Consider the following 22,842-nt stretch of genomic DNA (forward strand, 5'->3'; position numbering starts at 1 on the left):
AATAATAAATTGATGACGCGTCATTTTCTATGGCAAACAACGTGTTGTTAACAAGTAAAGATTTCAACCACTAGAGATTGGTTGAAAAATTAGATTTCGAGTTTTGAAACCCTAAAAATTCATTTTTTATTCGTATTTTCCACCTGAAAATACCTATGCACATTCTAAGCATATAAATAAGCCAATTTCAGACATCAAATCACTCTAAATCAGTTAAAAAACCCAAAATTAAACAAAATAATTTTTTTTTCAAACCTTGATTTACTTTTTAGGGAGATAAAAGTAAAAAATACCTCAATGAAACTCTTCCTATTAAGAGAAACCTAATGACATCAAGATTGAAATTTTTTGTTGTTAGATTATGGCTAATTGACAACTTTCTCTTTCCTTTATAATTTTTGATGGCTTTCTCTCTCTTCTCTCAAAACTTAGGGATTAAAATGAATAAAAAAAAGAAATTAAGGACCTAAACACACTAAACTAAAAGGATAGGGACAACTTATGACAACATTCAAATTTTAAGGACCAAATTACAATTTTGTGTGCCTTTTGATGTTGGAGGGCTCTATTTCTTCCTGGATATCAACTCTGGTCCTTCATCTTTCAATTGTTTTTGAGTGCATAAAAGCATTGAAAACAGAACTTAGAAGGACTTAATTGAAAGGGAAAGAAGTTTTAATGACTAAAGTTGACAACTGTAAGATTTTCAGGGACTTGAAGTGAAAAAAAAGAAGCTCAGACAATTAGTGTTTTGGGTGTGAAAAGCCCGTCTTTTAGTACATGGTTAATTATCTTCGTTAGCACTTCGTGCCTTGTACGCCTCACGGTTCTTTTCCTGTCCTCCTGTCTTCCATCGACAATGAGGGCGTGTTGCCGGCTTTAAGCGAAATGCTAGCAAAACTCTTTTTACACTTGAAGTCCGCCCTTTCTCTTACGTCAAAGGAACATTTAACAGAATCAATCGCATCCACATACATCCCATCCCATCCCATCCCATCCCAATCCGTTCACATTTCATTTTCGATAACTGGCATTACCATTTCAAATTATAAAAATCGTCAAATCGTGTTTTTTTATTTTTTTTTGTTTTAAATTAATTTTTTTATATTTTTAATTGATATGTTGCTGTTAAAATTTAATTAAAAAAAAAACAATCGGTTTAAACCAGTCTTTTACGTTCCTATTACTAACAGTAAATTCATATATTGTGTAAAAGATACAGAAACAATATCAAATGCATATGATCCACAAAACACTGATTCGAACAAATCATGTGTTAAACTATCTAAACCATGATTAATACCTTCTCTAAAGACTACCACAGGTAGCTAGCTAATTTAAGAGAGAGAGAAGAATACGGGGTTGGAAAAATTGAAACCAGCAATGAATACCTATGAACTCTCATTCATCTGTGAACGCGCTCGAACACAAACCGGCTAGTGCAGTGATGATACCTATAAAAAAGATGAGCTTTTTCTGTCTTTTCAGCTCTCTCGCCCTTCCTCTCTTCTTCTACGTTACTATTTCAGTTATGGCCTACGTTGTTTTTAGTTTACATATGCGCACACACCTTAGAATTCATGTCTTTGCCCTTCAATAACTTATGATCCCTCCTTTGTTAAATCTATCCCATCAATTAACTCTGCTGTTTCCTGAATTATCCAACGTTGCTTCTGTTATGCGGATGCTGGGCTGGCTAGTTTAGGAGTCCAAGTGCCTAACATCAACAATGCTCGAATCCAATAAAGAAAAATTCTGTCATCTCTAGAGTCGTCCACTTAGTCAACATCAATTACGCCATCAATTAGCAACGACTTCTAGTATTGCTTGACTATGACTTTCACGAGTTATCATGGACAACTTGGTTTCCCTTTTGGATTCTTACAGCACCAACACGCCAATGAGACCTATAAAAAGAGACAGCATCAATATCCATCTACAAAATCCATCACCCTAGAACATAACAAAGAGAATGAGATTTCTCACTTTCTGCTTCTTCTCTCTCTTCCTCTCAGTTTTCCCTTTGTTCACTTCTTCTGCTTTGTTATTTCAGGTAAGGCATGAACCACCCAATCGTATCCCTCTCAAAACCTAATCGATTTTGTACATGTAAATTTAATTGTTCATGGGTTTGGTGATCGTGTGGCAGGGGTTCAACTGGGAGTCATGTAATCAGGCAGGAGGATGGTACAACTCACTAAAGAACTTGGTTCCTGATTTGGCTAATGCTGGAATTACTCATGTCTGGCTTCCTCCAGCCTCTCAGTCAGTTGCACCGCAAGGTACTTTATGAATAATTGTTCATTTTAAGTATCATTTCTTTAATAATTGGTTCTCATGTGTTCTCTGTTACAAGGTAGAAATTTTGTCTCTGATGCTATTTACTTACCTGAATAGTAACTTCGATGGCATGAGGAATTTAGTTATTGCATTTAATTTGAAGAAGCATATGATTTACAATTAATAACGAAGAACATCCGAGTATGTTTAAAAACAAAAAAACCTGACAGAAAGTGACCATTTGGTATTCTTTATTTGATCTTTGAATTCCTTTTCAGAAGACATAATGTACCCTCTACTTAAATTTCTTCTAGGATATATGCCAGGCAGGCTGTATGATCTGAGTGCATCAAAATATGGATCTCAGGGTGAATTGAAATCACTAATCGGGGCTTTCCATCAGAAGGGAATTAAATGCCTGGCAGACATTGTCATAAACCATAGAACTGCTGAGAAGCAAGATGGGAGAGGAATATGGTGCATTTTTGAAGGTGGAACTTCTGATGATCGCCTTGACTGGGGGCCGTCCCTCATTTGCAGTGATGACACTGCCTATTCTGATGGCAAAGGAAATCCTGATACAGGAGGTGACTTCGGAGGTGCCCCTGATATTGACCACCTCAATCCTAGAGTTCAGAAGGAGTTATCAGATTGGATGAACTGGTTAAAGTCTGAAATAGGATTTGATGGATGGCGATTCGACTTTGTTAAGGGCTATGCTCCTAGTATTACCAAAATTTATATGGAAAATACTTCACCAGATTTTGCAGTTGGTGAAAAATGGGACTCTCTTGCTTATGGCCAGGATGGAAAGCCTGACTATAACCAGGATGCGCACCGTGGTGGACTAAAAGATTGGATTCAAGCAGCTGGTGGTGCTGTCACAGCATTTGATTTTACAACAAAAGGGATACTTCAAGCTGCTGTGCAAGGAGAGTTATGGAGGTTGAAGGACTCAAATGGAAAGCCACCAGGATTGATTGGCCTGTTGCCACAAAATGCTGTGACTTTCATTGACAATCATGACACCGGGTCTACTCAAAAGCTTTGGCCATTTCCATCAGATAAAGTCATGCAGGGATATGCCTACATTCTCACTCATCCTGGGACCCCATCCATTGTAACTTCATCTCCCTTTTTTCAATTTGTTTGTCCGTGCAATAATACTACTATCATGCTCTTTAGCATGTCATCTGCCAGCTGTTATAGACTCTTCTTCTCTTTTCGCTGTTTAATATACTAGGAAACTCACATATAATATTCCTAACTACAGAAGCTTTCTATGCTTTGCAGTTTTATGATCACTTTTTTGACTGGGGCCTAAAGGAAGAAATTGGCAAATTGGCAACAATTAGGAAAACTTCTGGGATTGGTTCTGCAAGCACTGTGAATATTTTAGCCTCTGATGCTGATCTTTATGTGGCAGCAATCGATGGTAACATGATCATGAAGATTGGACCTAAGATGGATCTTGGAAACCTTATTCCCTCAAACTTCCAGGTTGCTGCATCTGGAACAGATTATTGTGTGTGGGTAAAAAAGTAAATACCAGGATACCGTAGCTACATATGTATCAGACTGCTTACAAGAATAATTCGTTGTGGACAACGAAGAATTAATTTTTGCATGATCTTAAGGTGTCTCTGCTTCATTTCTTCTGTTTTCACAGTTATACAAGGCAGGAGTAGTAAATAGACGTGTATGCAATGCTTCAGCATTCACTTGTGATTCATCCATCAAATCACAGGCAGAAGAACAAGATGAGCTTAGATAACACAAACCTCCATAAACTGTCATCCTTAATTTATAAATCCTAACGCTAATCCTAAATTCTCAAATTTCCTTCTCAGATTCCCCCACCCGACCATCCCATTCTGATAACTTAAGATAGAAGGGCCATTAAAACCAATGTCAATATCCCCATCGGCCAAGTCATTTCCTAAACACACAGCCCACCAGAATCAACTGAACAAAAGTTTCTAATGTAAGATTCCTCTCTTTCACAAGGTTTCCGAAATTCGTTTAACAACTCTGACTAAAAATAGACAATTGTTGTCACACACATTTAATGCACTAGGAGAATTTTGGTTAACTCTCTACTGCTTGTTTTTCCAGATGAAATAGAGTTTTGTGATTTTTTAATTTTTTTTTATTTGAAATTGAACAAGGTGTCATCATTGAGTTCATCAATATCTATATCAATTTCCTCCTCTCCACTATCCCTCCCGCTTAAACAATGTTCCCTCAAGAAATCAATTATATTTACATGCATTTCTCCCAACAGAAACTCTAATTCTCTACCAGCTTTCCAGGCTTTGGCATAATGCCATACATTTCTCCCAACGCAGACTTCAATTCTCTACCTAAATTGAGCCTCTTTTCATATGTCATTCCTAGCTTTCCAAGCTCTGACATGATGTCATGTTGGAAAGAAGTTACTTCCCTCTTTTTTGCCGGAGACATTTCAGCAGTTTTAAAAGTCTTCATGAGGGCCTAAATTTGATGATTTTAGGGTTTGTGGGAAAGGTGGTATTTTTAGGGGGGTTCCAGACAAGAAAAAGAAAGCGAGATCTGTCATTTATTCACTGAATTTCATCTCATTTAGTTTTTGTAAGATCTGACTTGTTGGGAAAATTATTCTGAAAGGAGATTTATTGGGATTGGGTTATGAATTTCGAGGAGTTTTTTTAACACAGTTTTGTAATTTGGATACTGTAAGAGTATTTTAATCGTTAATTAAAATATAAAGATAATTTTATAAAAAAAAAATAGATTTTTTTTTAAATTTTTCTTGCATTTATAAAGTTCCTGTAATTTTTAAATCAACGAAGCATCATGAAAAAATGACAAAGTAAATCCCTATAAGAAGCCAAACCTGAAACAGCTCCAATTTCAAATTTAGAGCTTGGCGCTCTAACCAATCCCTCTCTGGTGCTCTTTCAAAAAAACCTAAACTCTCATTCCTCTGTCTCAAGAGAAAAAGAAGCGAAAATGGGAGGCTCTCAAAGCCGTGAAGACCTGGAGCTCTCAGACTCGGACACAGAGGGCCAACAAGAAGAAGAAACGGAAGAAGAAGAAAACTACCAAGATGTCAGCAATGAAACCCCAGAAAAATCATCTTCCACAGGAAGAAACAGACCCAAAACCCCATCTTCTCTTGATGAAGTCGAATCCAAGCTTAAAGCCCTAAAACTCAAATACCCCTCAACAATAACCCGAACCCAGCAGAGTCCTAACTCTAATTTTAAAAATGGTGTCAAACTTTACCTTCATATCGGCGGTAACACCCCAAAAGCCAAATGGGTTACTTCAGAGAAGTTGACTTCTTATTCTTTCATCAAGACCTCAAAAATTAATGGTCAAGATGAAGAGGAGGACTCGGAGTCAGAATCTGAAGGAGTTTCTTGGTGGGTTTTGAAGGTTAGTACAAAAATTAGAGCGAAAGTCGCTGTTGAGATGCAATTGAAAACATTTAAGGAACAGCGCCGCGTTGATTTTGTTGCTGACGGTGTTTGGGCTATAAAGTTTTTTAGTGATGAAGATTATAAGGTTTTTAATAGCAAGTACCAGGAATGTTTGTTTGAGAATACTTTTGGGTACGAGTCCAATGAAGCAAACAAGGTTAAGGTTTACGGGAAGGATTTTGTTGGGTGGGCGAACCCGGAAAAGGCAGATGATTCTATGTGGGAGGATGCAGAGGATGATTTCTTGAAAAGCCCTGGATCTGTGACCCCTGTGAGGGGAAATCAAGATCTGCAAGAGGGATTTGAGGAGGCAGCCAATGGAGGGATACAGAGCTTGGCATTGGGTGCGCTGGATAACAGTTTCTTGGTGGGTAGTTCAGGGATTCAGGTCGTTAAGAACTTTAGCCACGGGATTCATGGAAAAGGTGCTTATGTCAATTTTGGAAGTGGGAATCATAGGAGTTCTTCGAATTTGGTGCATTCGACTCCTAAAAAGGCACTTCTTATGCGGGCTGAGACTAATATGTTGCTTATGAGTCCGATGAATGAAGGGAAATTGCATTCTACTGGTTTGCATCAACTTGATATAGAGACTGGGAAGATTATTACTGAGTGGAGGTTTGAAAAGGATGGAACTGATATTACCATGAGGGATATTGCAAATGATAGCAAGGGAGCACAGTTGGATCCGTCAGGATCTACATTTTTGGGATTGGATGACAATAGGCTTTGCAGGTGGGATATGCGTGACCGGCATGGGATTGTTCAAAATCTTGCTACAGCTAATACTCCTGTTCTGAATTGGACTCAAGGACATCAGTTTTCAAGAGGGACTAACTTCCAGTGCTTTGCGAGCACAGGTGATGGATCAATTGTTGTTGGGTCTCGTGATGGGAAGATTCGATTGTATTCAGGCAATTCGATGCGGCAGGCAAAAACAGCTTTTCCTGGCCTGGGATCACCTATTACTCATGTTGATGTTACCTTTGATGGGAAGTGGATATTGGGCACCACCGATACATATTTGATCCTTATCTGCACTCTTTTCACAGACAAGGATGGTAAGATGAAGACTGGTTTTAATGGTCGTATGGGTAACAGGATTGCAGCTCCGAGATTGTTGAAGCTGACTCCTCTGGATTCACATCTAGCTGGAGTTAATAACAAGTTCCAAAAGGCTCAGTTCTCTTGGGTAAGTAGAATTGTATCCCTTTTCATATTGAGTTGTCAATTCTTGTGGTGCATCTTCTGTTTAATGCATATGATACTTATGCAATCCTACCATGACCATGAGATGCATAAGTTATTGGCGATACTTGTACATAATTGAATTCTTTTTTTTCCCTTGACCTTTTTATCAATGCCTAGACAATTCAACATGTGAATTCATTTGCTTTAAATGCCAAGCTTTGTAGGTTCCTAGGGCAGAATTTTCTGGATAAGCATTATGAAAATGGATGTTAATTTTATTTGCCTTATTTTGGTTTGTTCTCCATTTTACTATTTGTTTTCCTTCTCCGCATGATATGTTATGGATTTGTTGCATTAGTGACAAATGTGAGATTTAGCAGAAACTTCAATGGAGTTGTTGCTTTAATGTTTATTTGCTTCTTCAGAAAGTTTTAGGGAGGTGGAAAATGGTTTTAGTTAGCATGTATTTCAGGTAGAGCTCCTCCCAGGCTCCTCCTACACGATTTCTTAGTGACTTTTTTTTTTTTATCTATAACATAGAAAAACAGTGTTCTGGCAGGACCATTTTGAAGGAATTATACAATACCCGTTGCATTTAAGAATGTCTATAACCATGTATATTTTTAGATTCTAGAAGTAAAAAGCGTCCGGCAGTGTGTGCTTCACCTTTGTTTGTAGATGAAATATTGTTCTATGTGATCTCTTTCTGTTAAAAGGGTAAAGGAATAATGCTTTTAGGCTTAAGTACTGCACACTTGTTTCAAGTCACTTAATTCATGAGGATTTGAATATGTTCTGGGATTAGTTGGTTTTTTGCAATGAATTTTTCTTGTTGCATGAGCTTTTGATTCATGACATTTATTTCCTGATTGTTTAGCTAAGGTCATCTCTTTAATATATCCTTGATAGTGTCGAATCCTTCAAGCAATGCTCTGTGCCCAACTTGTATGTTTCCCATTAAAAAATATAAAAATTTCACCCAGTTTTGGGTGCTTGATGAACTTCACCAAAAACAAAATTTAGAAATTTATTTTTTCCTAGAACTTGACGCTGAAGCCTTAGTTGGAAGCTAAGTATTATGGAGTGGAAAAAGCTGTTCATCAATCAAGTTTCATCGAGACCTACGCCAGTGAAAGACCATGGTCATATTCCAGCAACCACAATGATGATGCATGGCACTGAAACTTGTTCAGATGAACCTTACACGTCTAAAATTGCATAATAAGCATTAACAACATATACTTGGTTGTGAAACAATATACTTAGTGACAATCCATTTTAATATTTGTCAATAGACGCTCTTGCTTTAGTCAAACGAAATAGTGGGGCTGGGATTTCTATTGCGTAGTTCCTGTTCCCCTACTGTACTTGCATATCACCTGAAGTGTCTGCTGTGATGGTCTGTGCATGATAATTTTAACATTATGTGAGTAAAAAACTTTGGCAGGTCACAGAGAATGGGAAGCAGGAGCGCCATTTGGTTGCAACAGCTGGCAAGTTTAGTGCGATATGGAACTTCCAGCAGGTAAAGAATGGTTCCCATGAGTGCTATCGTAATCAAGAGGGCTTGAAGAGCTGTTACTGCTACAAGGTAGTCCTTAAGGATGACTCCATTGTTGATAGCCGTTTCATGCATGACAAGTTTGCAGTCAGCGATTCTCCTGAGGCTCCACTGGTGATTGCAACCCCCATGAAAGTCAGCTCCTTCAGCATATCCAGCAGGCGCTGATTGCTGAATATTGCTCCCCAGTTGATCACTCTCTCGGTGTCGGAAATGCTTTTTCTAAAATTTCTGAATTGTATTTTTTAATTTTTGATTAACTAGGCATGTTGCGATTTATCTTCCAGGAAGAATGATATCTAATTACACTGTATTTGGAGTTTTACGTCAAATTGCTAGTATTTTGATGTTTCCTATCTTGTTGTATTGCTTCTCATTGAATCCCAAATTCCTGTCTTCAGCAGGTTGGAGTGCTGTCGTGATTTCTTGTTCCTTTTACCCCTTCTGCTTGCTGTTGTGAAGTTAGGCTGCCCGGCATCCTCCCTGGCTGTTTGATTGGCCATCATAAATTTAGTGGGAGTTTGTGGGACCATGTTGTCTTCGTATGGATGAGCTCTTATTTTGGATGGTAATTGTATACGTGGCTATGATGGATGCCTTCGGTAACCACTCGCGTGTATAGAGAGCGAGAGAAGAAAAAATGGCTGTTGCAACGGGTAGAGCTTTCCTTATTCAGCCATGTTTTTCTTCTTCGTTATGCTCCTTGCCTAAGAACGTAAATAAGTCATCATATGGTGCAGCACATGTGTTTTGCCTGCCAAACCAGGAAGCACTCCTTGCACACCAATTGTGGTTCATGCCCAACAGCGACCTACATGGCTTCCTGGGCTTGATCCTCCACCATATCTTGGAACGTCAGCCGCTCACTGTGCTCTGTCTAATTCTCGACCTGAACTTAAAAATTTCTGTTTGTTGTTTATGTTTTGCTTAATCTTGCTGTGTTTCTCTAAGTTTAGTCTGGCAGGAGATTTTGGGTTTGACCCACTTGGCCTTGGAGAGGATCCGGAAAGTGGTATGTGAAGGCAGAGTTGGTCCATGCTCGCTCGCTTTGCCATGGCTGGAGTTGCGGGAATTCTTTTCACAGATGTGAGTTACACAAAACCCGTCTCGGGGTTAAAACTAGTGCTGAAATAAGTCATTGAGTGATTGTAAATATAAACAATTAAATGTATAAATTATATTACCTATAATATTAGAATTTTGTCATGTTATTTACTAGTTTTGTTACAAGTATAAATATTATATATGAGATGTTGTAATCTTTTTTTTTTTTTTGTTTAAGTTTGATGTAAAAACTCCTTGGTACTCTTTAAGGAAGTTGTAATATATTATTGTAATGCATATAATTATATTATTTTCATATATTTAATTGAATTCAATTAGGAATTATTGAATTATTATGGCTATGAAGTTGTTAAGAATGACCCTAAGTATATATTATGAAATCATTAGTCTAAGAAATGTTAAAATTAATTAGGGTAAGTCTAAGGGTACCTGTGTGGTCATGAAATTATATTGTAACGTGGTACAAGCATCCTTTTAAGATTTGGGCTTCTATATTGAAAAGGTTGGGAAGCCCGGCTATTAGTCATTGGGCTTTACGAGAGCTCATGTTCGGGCAGCTAGCTAGTCCCAAAGATACGAAGCTTTATAATGAAAACAGGAATCCTTGATTATAAAATCGTCCTAATATTTTAAAAACTTTTGATTAATTTTCAAAAGTATTATTTTAACTATTGGTAAGAGTTTATTATTTCAAAATAAACGGTATAAATAACAGTTAAATTCATTTATCAAATGAACTTGAGCCAATAAAAAATAACACACACACACACATATATGTATGATAAAAGTATCTCAATGCATATACTCCATGTGACTAAAAAAAGTATTTTTATTTGGAAATAGAAACAAATATAAATTAATTGATAGCTTTTTTATAATACCATAAAGATTCAATCTAAAAGAAGCTAACTATAATATTCATTAATACCAAATTATTTGATTATCACCATGTATTTTGATTTGACTTTTATCCACATGATTGTATTTTTTTATTATAAAAAAAGATTTAAGCTCGATTTTTTTTTTTAAAAAAGGAGGGTATTAATATTAGTTAAATTATAGTTCATTAATTTTATCCACACAATTATTGTCAATATGCACAGTGTATCTTACCATTTAGATGTGCAAGAACTCAAATACAAAAAATTAAAATCTAGGAACTCAATATTGTTTTTTTTTTTTCCCTACCGAAAGTACAGGTACTGAATTTGGCGATTGATGTCGTCAATTAACAGATAAGGAAAAGAAAAACCAGAACATTTCCGACCTGCGGGGATTCGAACAGCAACCTAAGGATTTCGTCATCGCACCACCGTCCTTGCTTTACCCGCTGAGCTAATGTCGTCAAGCCGAAGAACCTGTTTTGTTTTTAACATATTAATAAGAAATTGAAAGATGCTGTTGCTGAAGTCCGGCAGCGATATTCAGCATGCAATTTGATACCCACAGGGGAAAAATCCAATCTTGTTTATCACCAAACTTACAAATTGACAAAATTCTTTGATTAAACCAATCTCACACCTTTACAATGATTCGATTCGATGGTCGAAAGTCCAAAAGCCTACATGTATATCATGAATCAGTGAGACAAAAATATAAACCAATGAACTTGTAATGCACGATTCACAAACATTTACATTTAACCACGAACTCTCATCTTTTCCTATCAATGTGAAAAAAAATACCCAGTAAAGAGAGGTAAATCATGACAAGAAGGACAGTGCATCGAAGTTATCCTGTCTTGGAAGGATGTGATTTTTTCCTCGCAAAAAACAATAAAAATCGCGGGAACAGCGATTTCTTCTTCTTCCTTGGAGCCTTTACTTCTGGAGAGGAATCGGTTCCAGCGTTACTTCCAGGTACATTTGATTTTGGATTTGAAACATAATCCACGGCGGCATCCAGTACACGATCAACACTCTTTGATTCTTTCCTGACCTCGAAGCTTTCCCTTGGGCTTTTATTGGGGTTTGCAGCTCCCAGACCAGAATTGCTAGCCCTACGTCGTTGCTCATTCTCAGCCCTCCACTTTCTCAACTCCTGTTCTACACCCAACTTCCCTTCCTTCGCCTGCTCAGCCTTATCCAATGCAATTTTCAGAGCTTCCTTTCTTGCGGTCATCTCTTGATTCACTCGTTCCAACTTCTCGGCGGTTCTTGACTCTGATTCCTTGGCTGCTTCGATCTGAGAAATAGCAGTTGCTACCCTCAGGTTGGCCTGCTCCTCTGCTTCATGGGAACGCTTGCTGAGCTCATAGTACTCTTCTAGAGAGAGTGTTACACTGGTAGGTAAATCCACATTATTGGTGCTTTGAGCTGATTCACTCTCTTCCAAAGCTTTGATCGCTGCTAAAGCCAATTTTTCAGAGGCTCTGGCAGCTTCTATTTCCTTTTGAGCTGCAAGTAATCTACTCTCCATCGTACTTGCACCAGCTTTTGCTTGTTCTGCTTCTTCCTTCGCTTTGCATAGCTCTTCACGAGCCATTTGAGCGAGTGACTTGGCCTCATCAGCTGCTTCCGCTGCTAGTTGCAGTTGCTTGGGAATCTCAACTGTCTTTTCTCTGGCTTCTTTCTCTTCCATCTGAACCAGGGCTATTTCCGACCTAGTCTTGTCCAGCTCAGCCTGAAGAGCAGCAACTGTTACTGAGGCCATTCCTTCTCTCTGCTTGATTGCAGAAAACAATGATTTTTCTTTTTCCAGCTCTGTTTGTAACGATATGGCAGCCACCTTCAAGCAATTTACTTCTGCAGTTGCTTTCTCAATGTTGAGTTTTACTTCTTCCAGTTCCTTCTTTGCTGAAGCAACTGCTGCTTGTATGTCGGTGTGAGTTGTTTTCTCTGGTTCCTGCTGCTCAGCTTTTGGTTTTCCTTCAGTTCCCTCCTTTGTTTTAGATTCCATATAAGCTGCTAGTTCAGCTTTCAAATCAACGAGCAAAGCTGAAGCAGTGTTTAGTTTTGATTTGAGATCCTTTGCTGAAAGAATTTGTTGGTTAAGTCTTTGGAGCTCCTCTTCTGCTTGCTTTAACTCCTTCTCCCAATGAAGAGAATCTTGCTCCTTGGCCATGGTTGCTCCTATTCTTTGCTCCTCTGCTTCCATATGAGCAGCATGCGCAGACTCTAAGGATTCCTTGGTAGCAATCAGCTCGATTGTAAGTTCCTCTACAGTCTTCTCAACTTCCCTGGATGCAGAAACAGCATCTTCAGCTTTTTTAACAGCTTCATCTTTCTCACTGACCAAAGAAGCATATTCCTTGTGCAGTGCTTCCACCTCATCATTAACAGTCTTTAGTTCTGACACCGCAGCTGAGTACCTGGCTTTAGCAACCTCAAGTTGTGCCTTGGCTGCAACACTAGCTTCATCAGCAATCCCCTGTTCCATTTCTTCCACCCTGAGCTTGGCAAGCTCAGAATCTTGTTTTGCCTGATGCTCTTCAGTCTGTGCCCTCTCCAGATTGAGCTTTAGCTCTTCAATAAGTCTCTTAGTGCTGTCCAGCTCCTTAAGAACTTGTATTTTTTCCTCTTCAGCAGCCTCTGACCGTTTCTTGTACTCAGGCATCTCCACCTGTACCGTCTCTAGTTCTTGGTCTACAAGTTTGCGTCTCTACAAAGTTAGAGAAAAGGCCTACAAGTTAATAATTATCCAGATGGAAAAAATGTTTTCTGGTGGAGCACAGTCATCAAACGGATGCAATGATTGGAAGCAAATAAAAAAGAACTCAAATCACTAGGCCAGCACTTAATCCAAGAAGAGAAGCTTCCGATTCTTACACATGCAACAAATGCACAGTCAGATAAGATTCCCTTTTGCATGAATATCTTCATTTCCACTTTCATTTCCAAGAAACAGTCAAATATGAAAATATATTTTTGAAAATAAAATGAGCAAAGAAGCAGTTTGCAGCAGCAACTCTTAACATCATTTTTTGGAAGCAAAAGGGAAGTCTTTGCTGAAGTGATGATGCATTCACTACTTTGATAAGAAAACATTTTGGATTTTCCTTATGGAGCATCACCAAAAGCAGCGTAAGTGATCGATCATACATGAGAATATGCTGATGTTTTTAGTCGAAAACTAACAACATTGAATGTCTAAACCCAAATCCTCTACTCTCTTCTATTGCTGTATCAAAATGATGCGAAGTGGCTTCCTACATCACACTAAAGCTTTCATCACAGACTCAAGGGTACATTCATCTTAAGCCTCCTCAAATGACAACCTCTTATGAAAATAAATAAATAAACCATCAAATAGATATCCAACCTTTCCTAAACCACTGGTGCAACCGGAATTCCCATAGGCTTCAACACACACCAATTCAACAACACATTCTTGTTTCCGATATGCCATTTACAATGTAGATTTCTATTAAACACAGACACGGAGATTTTCTTTGCTGCAAAATCCACAAGAAGATAGGGAAACAAGAAATATTGTTGCCCTTCTCTTTATCAAAAGTATTGACAAGTGCTTGATCGAATAGTGCTGAAAAGTAATTATCATCAAGAAAATGCAACAGGGTGTGTGACATCAATGACAATGGCAGATTGATTGTACCTCTACAGTCTGGATTCTATGGGCTTTCCAATCAACAATTCCTCCAAACTTGGAAACAGCTTCTTTAACAGATTCAAAAGGTGCTGCCGTATCAATTAGACCTCTGTTCATGTCACTCTGCTTAAAAAGCCGAGGAGAATCAGTAGAATTCGGTGTCCTGAAATCAGGACTGGCAACATTTGCATGAGGAGAAGCAAGCTCATCTTGCTGCACTCTAACCTTTACATGGGGCAGAGCATGTTCCTCGAATTGTGCTCTTTCAATAGGAGAGGAAGTAGCAGGTATACCATCATCAACATGGACATGAGGACTGCTGATAGGATCTTGAGGTTGCCGTACACCAGAAGAATTAGGTACGGGTTCAGTTTTTCTTTGAGATTTCTGTCCATCTGAGGAATTCTGTATGTCTTCGGTTTTCTCTTGATCTTGTGGACCATTCGAGGAAATTTTGACGCCTGCAGTTTTCTCTCGAGATTCATCCTGTACATTCAGCACATTTTGTGTTGCTTCTGATTTGGAATCATCCTTCAATGCACCTTGGTGGTATATCTCTGTTTTATCAACTGAATCGTCTTTCATGGCAACTTGATCAAGTTCTACATTTGCATTTGTCGCATGGCTTGATGAAGCTTCACCATGAGAAGGACCATTATCTTGGGATGTTGAAGAAGGTTCCAGAGGAGATATAACTTCAGTAATTTTCACATCCTCCATCAGAGAAAAAATTAGCAATCAGAGCCAGAACGGTGTCTGAAATGAAAAAAGAAGAAGAAAAAATTAATTAGCCAAACACCAGCACCAAATATCTCCAACAAATTCAGCAGCAAAAATACATAACCATTTTAGAATTGAAAACAAAATGCAAGACCAGATTCAAAATGCAAAAAGCTCTATGATTTTTTTTTCCCTCCTAGCAGAGATATAATCTTCTAGCCAGAAATCAGGCTAATATCCTCAAGCAAGGATTTAATTAATCTCCGACTTTCAAGTAAACAATTTAGACCAATAATTCTGCGAATTCTTCATTTGGTTGCTGAAAATTGTTCTAAAGAGAGTAAAATAATTAATAGAACTGTAACAGCAACCTTAAAACTAACTAAACTATTGGTTAAGATTATGCAATATCATTGAAAGCTCAGTTTGACTCGAGAAATTTAATGTGAAAATCATCAAACCGAGCTTCATTAAATGATTTCCAAAAACAAAACAAAAACAAAAACTTACTCAACGAAGTCAACATAGGAAAAGAAACTAAATAAAAATGAGAAACTGAGAGCAATCGAATAATAAAATTTCAAGCTGATTCTGGATTTGGAAGGTCTGACTGGTTCAATATAAAAAAAATATAAAAAAAAAAAGAGACAAGAAAAAGAAAACAGAGGAAGAAAAAACATACCTGGTCATAACCATCCGTGGTCGAGTAATAATTGAAAGGAGTTTGATTCTCACGTAAGCGAAAAATAGAAATGGAACCAAAAATAGAAATAAAAGAGAAAGAAGCGGAGAGGATACACGTGCGTGAACTGGAGCCTCCTTCGTCTCCCAGACTAGATCCATCTGTCTCCCCCCTCAAGTCAAGTCAAGATTAGATTGTTTTTTTTCTTTTTTTAGTCTTTTTTTTCGTTTTATTTATTTATGGAGCTAGTGGTGGATTTTTATTTGAACATTTTTTTTTTCTTCTATAGTGAGAGAGAATCTGAGAAAATAGTTTTTTCTTAAAAAATAGAAATCAAAAGTTGTTTTTAACTAATAGAGTGTTCGAATATTTGATAAAAGTTATTTTTTAAAGTATTTTTATTTAAAAATAAATAATATTTTTTTATTTTTTATAATTTATTCTTTACTGCATATCAAAATAATTAAAAAAATTAATTTAAAACAGAAAAATTAAAAAGTTATAAAAACATGTACAAAACTAAACACAGCTTATAACAACGCAACTCAACTCAACTCAACTCAGTTTTTGGTTCTGCAACTGGCCGCAATTTTCCCCTCCTATTTATTTGTGTACTTGATTTTCTATTCCGTAATTAATTTCCAAGGAAAAGAAATACCGTTAATAATCGCAATAACAGTCTGGATCGCTTTATTGGGAGACAGGAACGCTCCTGTTGTTGTCAAAAGACCGAAATACCCGTATCACGGTTTTTTTTTTTTTTGTTGACCATGACCTCTTTGCAAAGTTCCTTGCTCGTAGTTCTATTGTGGGGACAGGAAGGCTAGCTGTCTCACATATTGATTTTGGGTGGATTTTGCAAAACCATCTTCCCTGATTTTTTCGAGCATCACAACAGTCAATTTTTCTGGAGAAGCAAGTGACGCATCCACGTCTAAAATAAACGTGTTATTTTTTTTTCTTCAAAAGAACTGTCCTCCACCCATTAATAAGTGCCTGCGCTTTTTTTAACACCAGGCGCCTAAGCCACCCACGCCAAGTATACATGTCTATGTTTTTTTTTTATTATTTTGTTTTTTTATATATAATTTCATCTTTTATTAATTTTTTTATTAATTTTAATAGTTCTTAACCATTTTTTCTGATGTTTTTTAAATAGAATATGATTTAATTTTAACCTAATTTACAAATAAGATTTCATTAATTTTTTTTATTTATGATAGGAGACGTCCTTTCTTGATAGCTATACTTATATTTTATTTTATTTTTAATTTTATTAAAATGCTTTCTTATGTGTTTTTTTTATTATCATTTTATTAAATAAAACATTGGTTCCAACAAATAATGTTATTAAATATAATCTGAGCCTATGATCCATGTTTCAAAATAAGATATTTACAACCATATCTATCTTTTAACTTTTCAATTTCATTTTTGGTTAAATATCGTTTTTTTTTTTTTTGATTCACATAAAATTATAACTTTTTTTTAATATATGCAACTTTGTATAATATATTTTTTTCTTTGATTTTATTCAATTTCTTTCATGTGTGTGCTTGTTTTTATTACCATTTGATTAAATAAAAATTTTATTATAAGAAATAAAGTTATGAAACACAATTGTGTACATGACCTGTATAGAAAAATCAAATATTTTAATATATATTTATCTCTCGATTTTTTCAGTTTAATGTTTAGTTAATGTTAACAATTTTTTTAATGTTTTATTGACACAAATAATTGTTTGATTAAATAAAGAATTTATTCTAAGAAATTTTTTTATTAAACACGACTGGGTATATAACCTATTTTGCAAGATCAAATATCTTGATCTATTTCAATTTCTCGAATTTCTAGTTTAGTCTTTAGTTATCATTAATAATTTTTTTACATTTATTGGCATGAATAATTTTTGATTTATTTAATTGGATGCATGCATAAATTTTTTGATTTATGAATTAGAATTTTTTTATGTTAAAAAACATGTTGGAAAGCCTACATGTTTATTTTTTTTTCTGAAAAAAATATTCAATCCATAATGAAGTATGAGTCAAATAACTAGTTAAAAAAAAATTAAAAAAATATGAAAAAAACATTTTTCCACCACATCTAATTTTAAATTTTATTGATTACAATAATAATTCATAATTTTTTTTTCTTTTTAGTTTGTTCTTTTTTTTATTTGTTCCTGTGGAGTTATTTATCTGCAGCGAGAGCGTTACGTTTGGGTTCAGAGATGGAATTGTCTAGGAGAAGAATATAATAAGGTCACGCTTGGTACCCTTTTCTATTTTCTTGATATTATAATTAGTAATAAAAAAACAATGAGGAAGGTCGTAGCGTCTGTAGCTCAGTGGATAGAGCGTCTGTTTCCTAAGCAGAAAGTCGTAGGTTCGACCCCTACCTGACGCGTTTTGTAACCATGAAATTTATATAATTTTTCTTGTACGAAGTGAAAAGAATATCACTTGATACAATGATTATTTTTGGAACCAACCATACCTTTTGTCCACAAAGGCGAAGCGAGTTTGCAAGACCCAGTAGGTAATGAGACTTTCTGTTCCAACTTTGCCATCTCCGGCTCATAGAACCACCAATCACCTCACTGTTTCACCTAAACACCTCCAACAGTGGCCTGCATTTGCTCCAAAAGACAGCCTTGGTCCTCCAAATCCAATCCTTCCCTTTGCCTACCTTTTGTTTTAAAAATCATGTTACACTACTAATTAATGGAGTCTACTATGTTCATCTATATCTGTCTACCAATATGTGAATCCTACCTTTTTACTTCTCAACTTTAAACCTAAAAATAGCCGCTGGCTTAATATTGACTCTCTAAGCCATGTTAATTTCCGGGTTTTCTCCTGTTGAGAATATAATCGTAAACCTACTGCAGCATTCCCCCCTGAAAATGTAGTCCTCCAATCGAGAGAGATTGCTGTCATTTGCACAAATTACAGGTAGGCGACCACCCATAACTCTTTGGTTGCCCTGTCTACTTCCTATATGCAATATAATGTCGTTTGTTTCTTGTCCGATATCAATTTTATTTCTTTATTAAGATGTCCGTCTGTTCAAATCCAAATGATTATGGGAGAACAGGCTTACGTCAGATATCAGCATTCCACAACTCATTAGAATGTTTTCATATTATGTTTAACCATCACGATTTCGCCATGTCAGCCATTTTAGACAATTAGACCATCTGGAAGTGTGGACCTAAAAAAATTAGGTCCACAACAAAATTAGATTTATTCAAAATTATTATTGAAAACGATCAAAAATTATTAAAAAATAGTATGGTTAAATTCATTTTTAAAAAACGAATTTAACAGGAGGGTTGGAATAAAATCGTTCACAATTTCGCCATGTCAGCCATTTTAGACTATTAGACCATCTCTCTCTAATACTACAGTTGTTGCAGCTTAAGCACCATATGATTTTCCATGTATACAACAACTAACACCTTGTCACCAAAATCCATTGTCAATCTGGAAATACTGCCTACTGTCTCATTTGTGAGTTCTTTTTTTTCCCCTCTCTTTTATAACTCACTTGTGAGTTCTTAAAAGTATAATAAAATGGCACAAAGAGGCATCAAGATCCTGCAGGTTTGCTAATGAAATTCCTCAAATCGAAAAATGTATCCCTTCTTTCATCTCAAGCTACTCTAGACCAAATCTATGAAAAACAATTTTACATGGTGAAACTTCATATCTACTTGTCTCATGCAAAAATAAAACGGACAGTGAGGGAAAAGAGATGAATAGTCATAATCGCCAACCTGCTTCATAAATATAATCATGAGATGGAAGACGCAAAATCCCTGCTGCTAGCTCATCCCTTCGTACAGTCAGCCAGAACAATGAATGCAATGCATCATACCTTAGTTATCTCATGAATGTGTTGAGAATGGCTTTTACCAGGTGGAATGAAAATCAGATCTTCCCAGCCAGATTTTTTCTCGCTTATCTGTATCAGATCAAAGAGTTCAACATTGAATTCCTATTTCTTGCCGCCATACTTCATGCAAAATTTAAATGCATACCTCCATTTTTTTAAGAACATCCTCTAAACTTCCCACCTGTTCAAACAACAAACCGGACCGTGGTAAATGTGCCAAGTGAATATCAGCTACAACACTTCTTTGGTATGAATATATGGTTTAGAAAATTTTATGTCTACAAAACGAAAAGCACAAGGTAAAAAATTAGTCATACCATAATATGTTGAGAAAGACTGGGGCCCCTTGATGCCTTTGAGACCTTCGACAATTCTTTTTCTATATCTTCCTGCATAGCAAGAGGAAGATAGCCGGTCATCCATGTACTCGCACCTCAATTTTACAGAAGTTGTACACTCAAAATCCTATAATGACATCCCCAGGGAGTTCGACGGATCAAACATACCTTTTGAAAATATATTGGGCAATATCTCTTGTTTTTCTTCTTCACAACCAGAAGGTCTGACTGAAGACACAGAGTTCATGAGAAAACAGTTGGCACAATATTCCTTTGCAAGTTTATTCTCTTAGTTGTGGTCCCTGTACTCAAATCAAGGCAGATGATATGCTACAACATTTTTTGCTTGGGCACCATTTGATGATTTATGTATCTTTACTTCCCAAATAAATAACAATCTATAGTAAATGTTTGAACCAGATGACTAACATATTTGACATTGTTTGCATATATTTCACTAAATGAATTACACGGAAGGTTAAATACAGAAACATCAGGGAAAGAATGATCTCCATAATTATGTTGGCAGTAATGTAACATAGTGTAGAAAGTCAATTCATGTAAGATACAAGTTACAAAATTATTTATTTATTTGATAGTTATCCAAGAGGTAACTTTTCTGACATCTCCAAAAGATTCTATAATCAATGTAGAAAAAAACAATCGAGCAAATGGAACCAATCAAATACTCAATAAAATCAAACTACTGTTCCCTAAAAGAGGTCCCGACACTTCTTGTCTTCCACTTAAATGGCAAGGGTTACTGAACTAATTGTACCTGTCTCCATGGAGGTCTTCCCAGCATTTACCCAAATGGAGGTGGGTACGGAGGTACTTTTGCCTCTATGAAGGCGGAGGCGGAGATGGGTAAAATGCCCAACTTATTTCGGTACAGATTTTTCAATGCAAACACACGATAAATTTGTTTAGTTTTTTTTTCCTAAAATTACCTTGATTAACTTGTGTTTCTTAAATGCACATTGTTTATTTTTTTTCATGGCCTATGTAGTATGTAATTAATGGAAATTGGCCACAAAAATATCACGTGGACCTCCATTGGAGTCCGCCTCCAATGGAGGCAGGTATGGAAGTTAGGAAGCCTCCATGGAGACGGAGGTGGAGGGTGCATCCTCTGTCTCCATGGTCCCTCATAGCCATCCCTTCTAACTAATTTCACAGAGCAAAGGTTAAGTCAAACCTAGTATTGTATCCATTTGCAAACATGTGAACATATTAGCCAACCATCTGATGCATTGAAAGTCATAGGTATTTGACAAATTGATCACATCGACAGGCCAGCTTAGACATGCTTCTAATTTCAGAGAAACAAAGATAGCCTATACGTATAACCAATCACATAGCATACCTGGAAAACAGGAACTCCATCAAAGCCACTCCTGATATCAACAGCTTTGAGCTAATAAACATGAAAGACTATTATTGAATATTAGTCTAAAGCAGTTCAGCTTGTACAATCATATCAATATGCAGCTTGTACAAACAATGTGATTGAAATTTTGAATTGCTACCCTACTGATTAAAGCTTCCCCCCCTCCTAAAAGCCCAAAACCCACATGAAAAGTAAACACCATCCATACTTATTCTAAATGACAAACAACACTTCCTCTTCTCTTTGACTTAAGAAACCCATAAGATTAAGAACACAAAAGGACATTAACATTATCATCCAGGACCCATCAGAACTTACAAGATTTATCAAAGGATAATGAACTCAAAAATCACTTGAACATGCAACTTCAACAATGTTATATTATGACACCAAAAACTGAAAGTTCATATGAAATGATTACTCATTCTGTACAAATAGAGATACCCCGTCAATGCTTTCATTCCAAAAGAAGAAGAAAATGGCCTTTGCAGCATTACATGGCTAAAAGCCATTTTAACTTTTCCTTCTGTTATTGTTTTTTATTCCATGTCAACAAGCAATATGTTTAATGACTCAGCAGAACTGACCTCTAGTGCATTCTTTATTTGAACCGGATCAGGTAAAAAACGAAATGCAATTCCTTCAACCTTCAGCATGTACACCTACAAGATTTAGAAAGGAAAATACAAATACAGTATCAACCACATTATCTGATTTAGCACTCTAGAGCAAGCCCTGAACAAACTCAATGTCCAAGACCATGCGATAGCTTCTACTAAATAACTGCAGGAAGAATTTGAATTTGAATAAATTAGTCTATTTCCCCCAGTTTTACAAGAGTTAAAAATTATACACAAATCAAAATCCATTGATTAAAGGTAGACATTATTACCTGGTCGAGTGTGATAGGCACAACCTTAGCTTGGCTTCGCAACTCCCTTCTCCGAAGCCTAACCTGAACTTCAAAATCAAGGGGGGGGAAAAACTCTCACCACAGAACATAGACAATATAAGCATATGCATGTAACGTGTAACTGAATTGAAATACTGTACCTGAGCAAGAAATGCTTCAGCGTCTTCTTGCCGAAAGCAAAGCAAACCAATGGACTTAGCTCCATTAGGATCCGAGATGAGCACGAACTCGTTGTTGGAATTGCTCACTGTGTACACGGCCGTGCCTGCCAGAGTTTTCGCGACGTGGTCCGAGCTGAGATTGGCGGTTGTAGCTGTCTGTTTCGGCTGCGATACAGAAGCGAAAGGCGGCGATGGCGCCAGGCAGAGCCGCCTAGGTGGAGGGAGGTTGCCGCCTAGGAATCGAGTGGTATCGCTGATACGAGTGGAGAATTCGGCACCGAGACGGAGGCAGTGATGGTGGATGAAGGTTGAGAGAGATAAGAGAGGGTTTGAGGGTCCAGAGGGTTCCATTTTTCCCCCCCGAAAATGAATAGACAGCAGTGAATCGAAGAGTGTTTGATTTTTGAGTCTCCTGAGAAATCGCGGAATGTTATTGTAGATTGCGGCCTGGAGAGTGAGCGAGTCACACTGTACGAAATGGTAATATTTGTGGGCCTCCCCCAATATGATACGGCCCATAACTTATTTAGAAGCCGAGCCCGGCCTCTGTCCTTTTTGCCACAAGGAAGTCCAATACAATTTCGAATCACAAATTTTACCTTTCAGCCTTTTCTAAGTAACTTGAA

At 36.8% G+C, this 22,842-nt stretch overlaps 5 protein-coding genes and 1 non-coding gene across 9 annotated transcripts; 4 read left to right on the top strand and 2 right to left on the bottom strand.

Annotated features, from left to right (window-relative positions):
- The first annotated feature begins 1,885 nt into the window (after positions 1 to 1,885).
- Positions 1,886 to 3,910, top strand: LOC18109585 (alpha-amylase). The gene is made up of 4 exons (XM_006387809.3): positions 1,886 to 2,053; positions 2,150 to 2,282; positions 2,595 to 3,400; positions 3,574 to 3,910. The coding sequence occupies exons 1-4, from the start codon at positions 1,973 to 1,975 to the stop codon at positions 3,823 to 3,825; spliced, it is 1,272 nt and encodes a 423-aa protein (XP_006387871.3). The 5' UTR covers positions 1,886 to 1,972; the 3' UTR covers positions 3,826 to 3,910.
- A 146-nt stretch (positions 3,911 to 4,056) lies between these two features.
- On the top strand, positions 4,057 to 8,852 carry LOC7462887 (protein CYPRO4). Its single transcript, XM_002301152.4, has 2 exons — positions 4,057 to 6,936; positions 8,383 to 8,852. Exons 1-2 carry the CDS (start codon positions 5,272 to 5,274, stop codon positions 8,662 to 8,664), a joined length of 1,947 nt encoding a protein of 648 aa, XP_002301188.2. The 5' UTR covers positions 4,057 to 5,271; the 3' UTR covers positions 8,665 to 8,852.
- A 163-nt stretch (positions 8,853 to 9,015) lies between these two features.
- On the top strand, positions 9,016 to 11,178 carry LOC127904957 (uncharacterized). Of its 2 annotated transcripts, XM_052450208.1 has the most exons (4): positions 9,016 to 9,152; positions 9,237 to 9,350; positions 9,453 to 9,582; positions 10,761 to 11,178. In XM_052450208.1, exons 1-4 carry the CDS (start codon positions 9,137 to 9,139, stop codon positions 10,765 to 10,767), a joined length of 267 nt encoding a protein of 88 aa, XP_052306168.1. In that variant the 5' UTR covers positions 9,016 to 9,136; the 3' UTR covers positions 10,768 to 11,178. The 2 variants fall into 2 exon arrangements, with proteins under 2 accessions (XP_052306168.1, XP_052306167.1); XM_052450207.1 differs by having other exon boundaries at positions 9,067 to 9,350.
- LOC7462889 (protein WEAK CHLOROPLAST MOVEMENT UNDER BLUE LIGHT 1) lies at positions 11,049 to 15,709 on the bottom strand. Of its 3 annotated transcripts, none has more exons than XM_002302401.4 (3): positions 15,512 to 15,709; positions 14,116 to 14,865; positions 11,049 to 13,161 (listed from the first exon to the last, which is right to left on the bottom strand). In XM_002302401.4, the coding sequence occupies exons 2-3, from the start codon at positions 14,827 to 14,829 to the stop codon at positions 11,293 to 11,295; spliced, it is 2,583 nt and encodes an 860-aa protein (XP_002302437.2). In that variant the 5' UTR covers positions 14,830 to 14,865; positions 15,512 to 15,709; the 3' UTR covers positions 11,049 to 11,292. The 3 variants fall into 3 exon arrangements, with proteins under 3 accessions (XP_002302437.2, XP_024451558.1, XP_024451560.1); XM_024595790.2 differs by lacking the exon at positions 15,512 to 15,709 and adding an exon at positions 15,340 to 15,491; XM_024595792.2 differs by lacking the exons at positions 14,116 to 14,865; positions 15,512 to 15,709 and adding an exon at positions 13,822 to 14,100.
- A 2,141-nt stretch (positions 15,710 to 17,850) lies between these two features.
- TRNAR-CCU (transfer RNA arginine (anticodon CCU)) lies at positions 17,851 to 17,923 on the top strand. The gene has a single exon. It is a non-coding gene; the product is annotated as a tRNA-Arg (tRNA).
- A 1,181-nt stretch (positions 17,924 to 19,104) lies between these two features.
- LOC7472690 (protein TIC 22, chloroplastic) lies at positions 19,105 to 22,641 on the bottom strand. The gene is made up of 8 exons (XM_002302402.4): positions 22,196 to 22,641; positions 22,035 to 22,097; positions 21,730 to 21,804; positions 21,119 to 21,169; positions 19,921 to 19,980; positions 19,732 to 19,803; positions 19,560 to 19,595; positions 19,105 to 19,483 (listed from the first exon to the last, which is right to left on the bottom strand). The coding sequence occupies exons 1-8, from the start codon at positions 22,565 to 22,567 to the stop codon at positions 19,391 to 19,393; spliced, it is 822 nt and encodes a 273-aa protein (XP_002302438.1). The 5' UTR covers positions 22,568 to 22,641; the 3' UTR covers positions 19,105 to 19,390.
- Between the last annotated feature and the right edge of the window lie 201 nt (positions 22,642 to 22,842).

Source organism: Populus trichocarpa, chromosome 2 (assembly GCF_000002775.5).
Source record: "Populus trichocarpa isolate Nisqually-1 chromosome 2, P.trichocarpa_v4.1, whole genome shotgun sequence".
Classification (NCBI taxonomy): Eukaryota; Viridiplantae; Streptophyta; class Magnoliopsida; order Malpighiales; family Salicaceae; genus Populus; species Populus trichocarpa.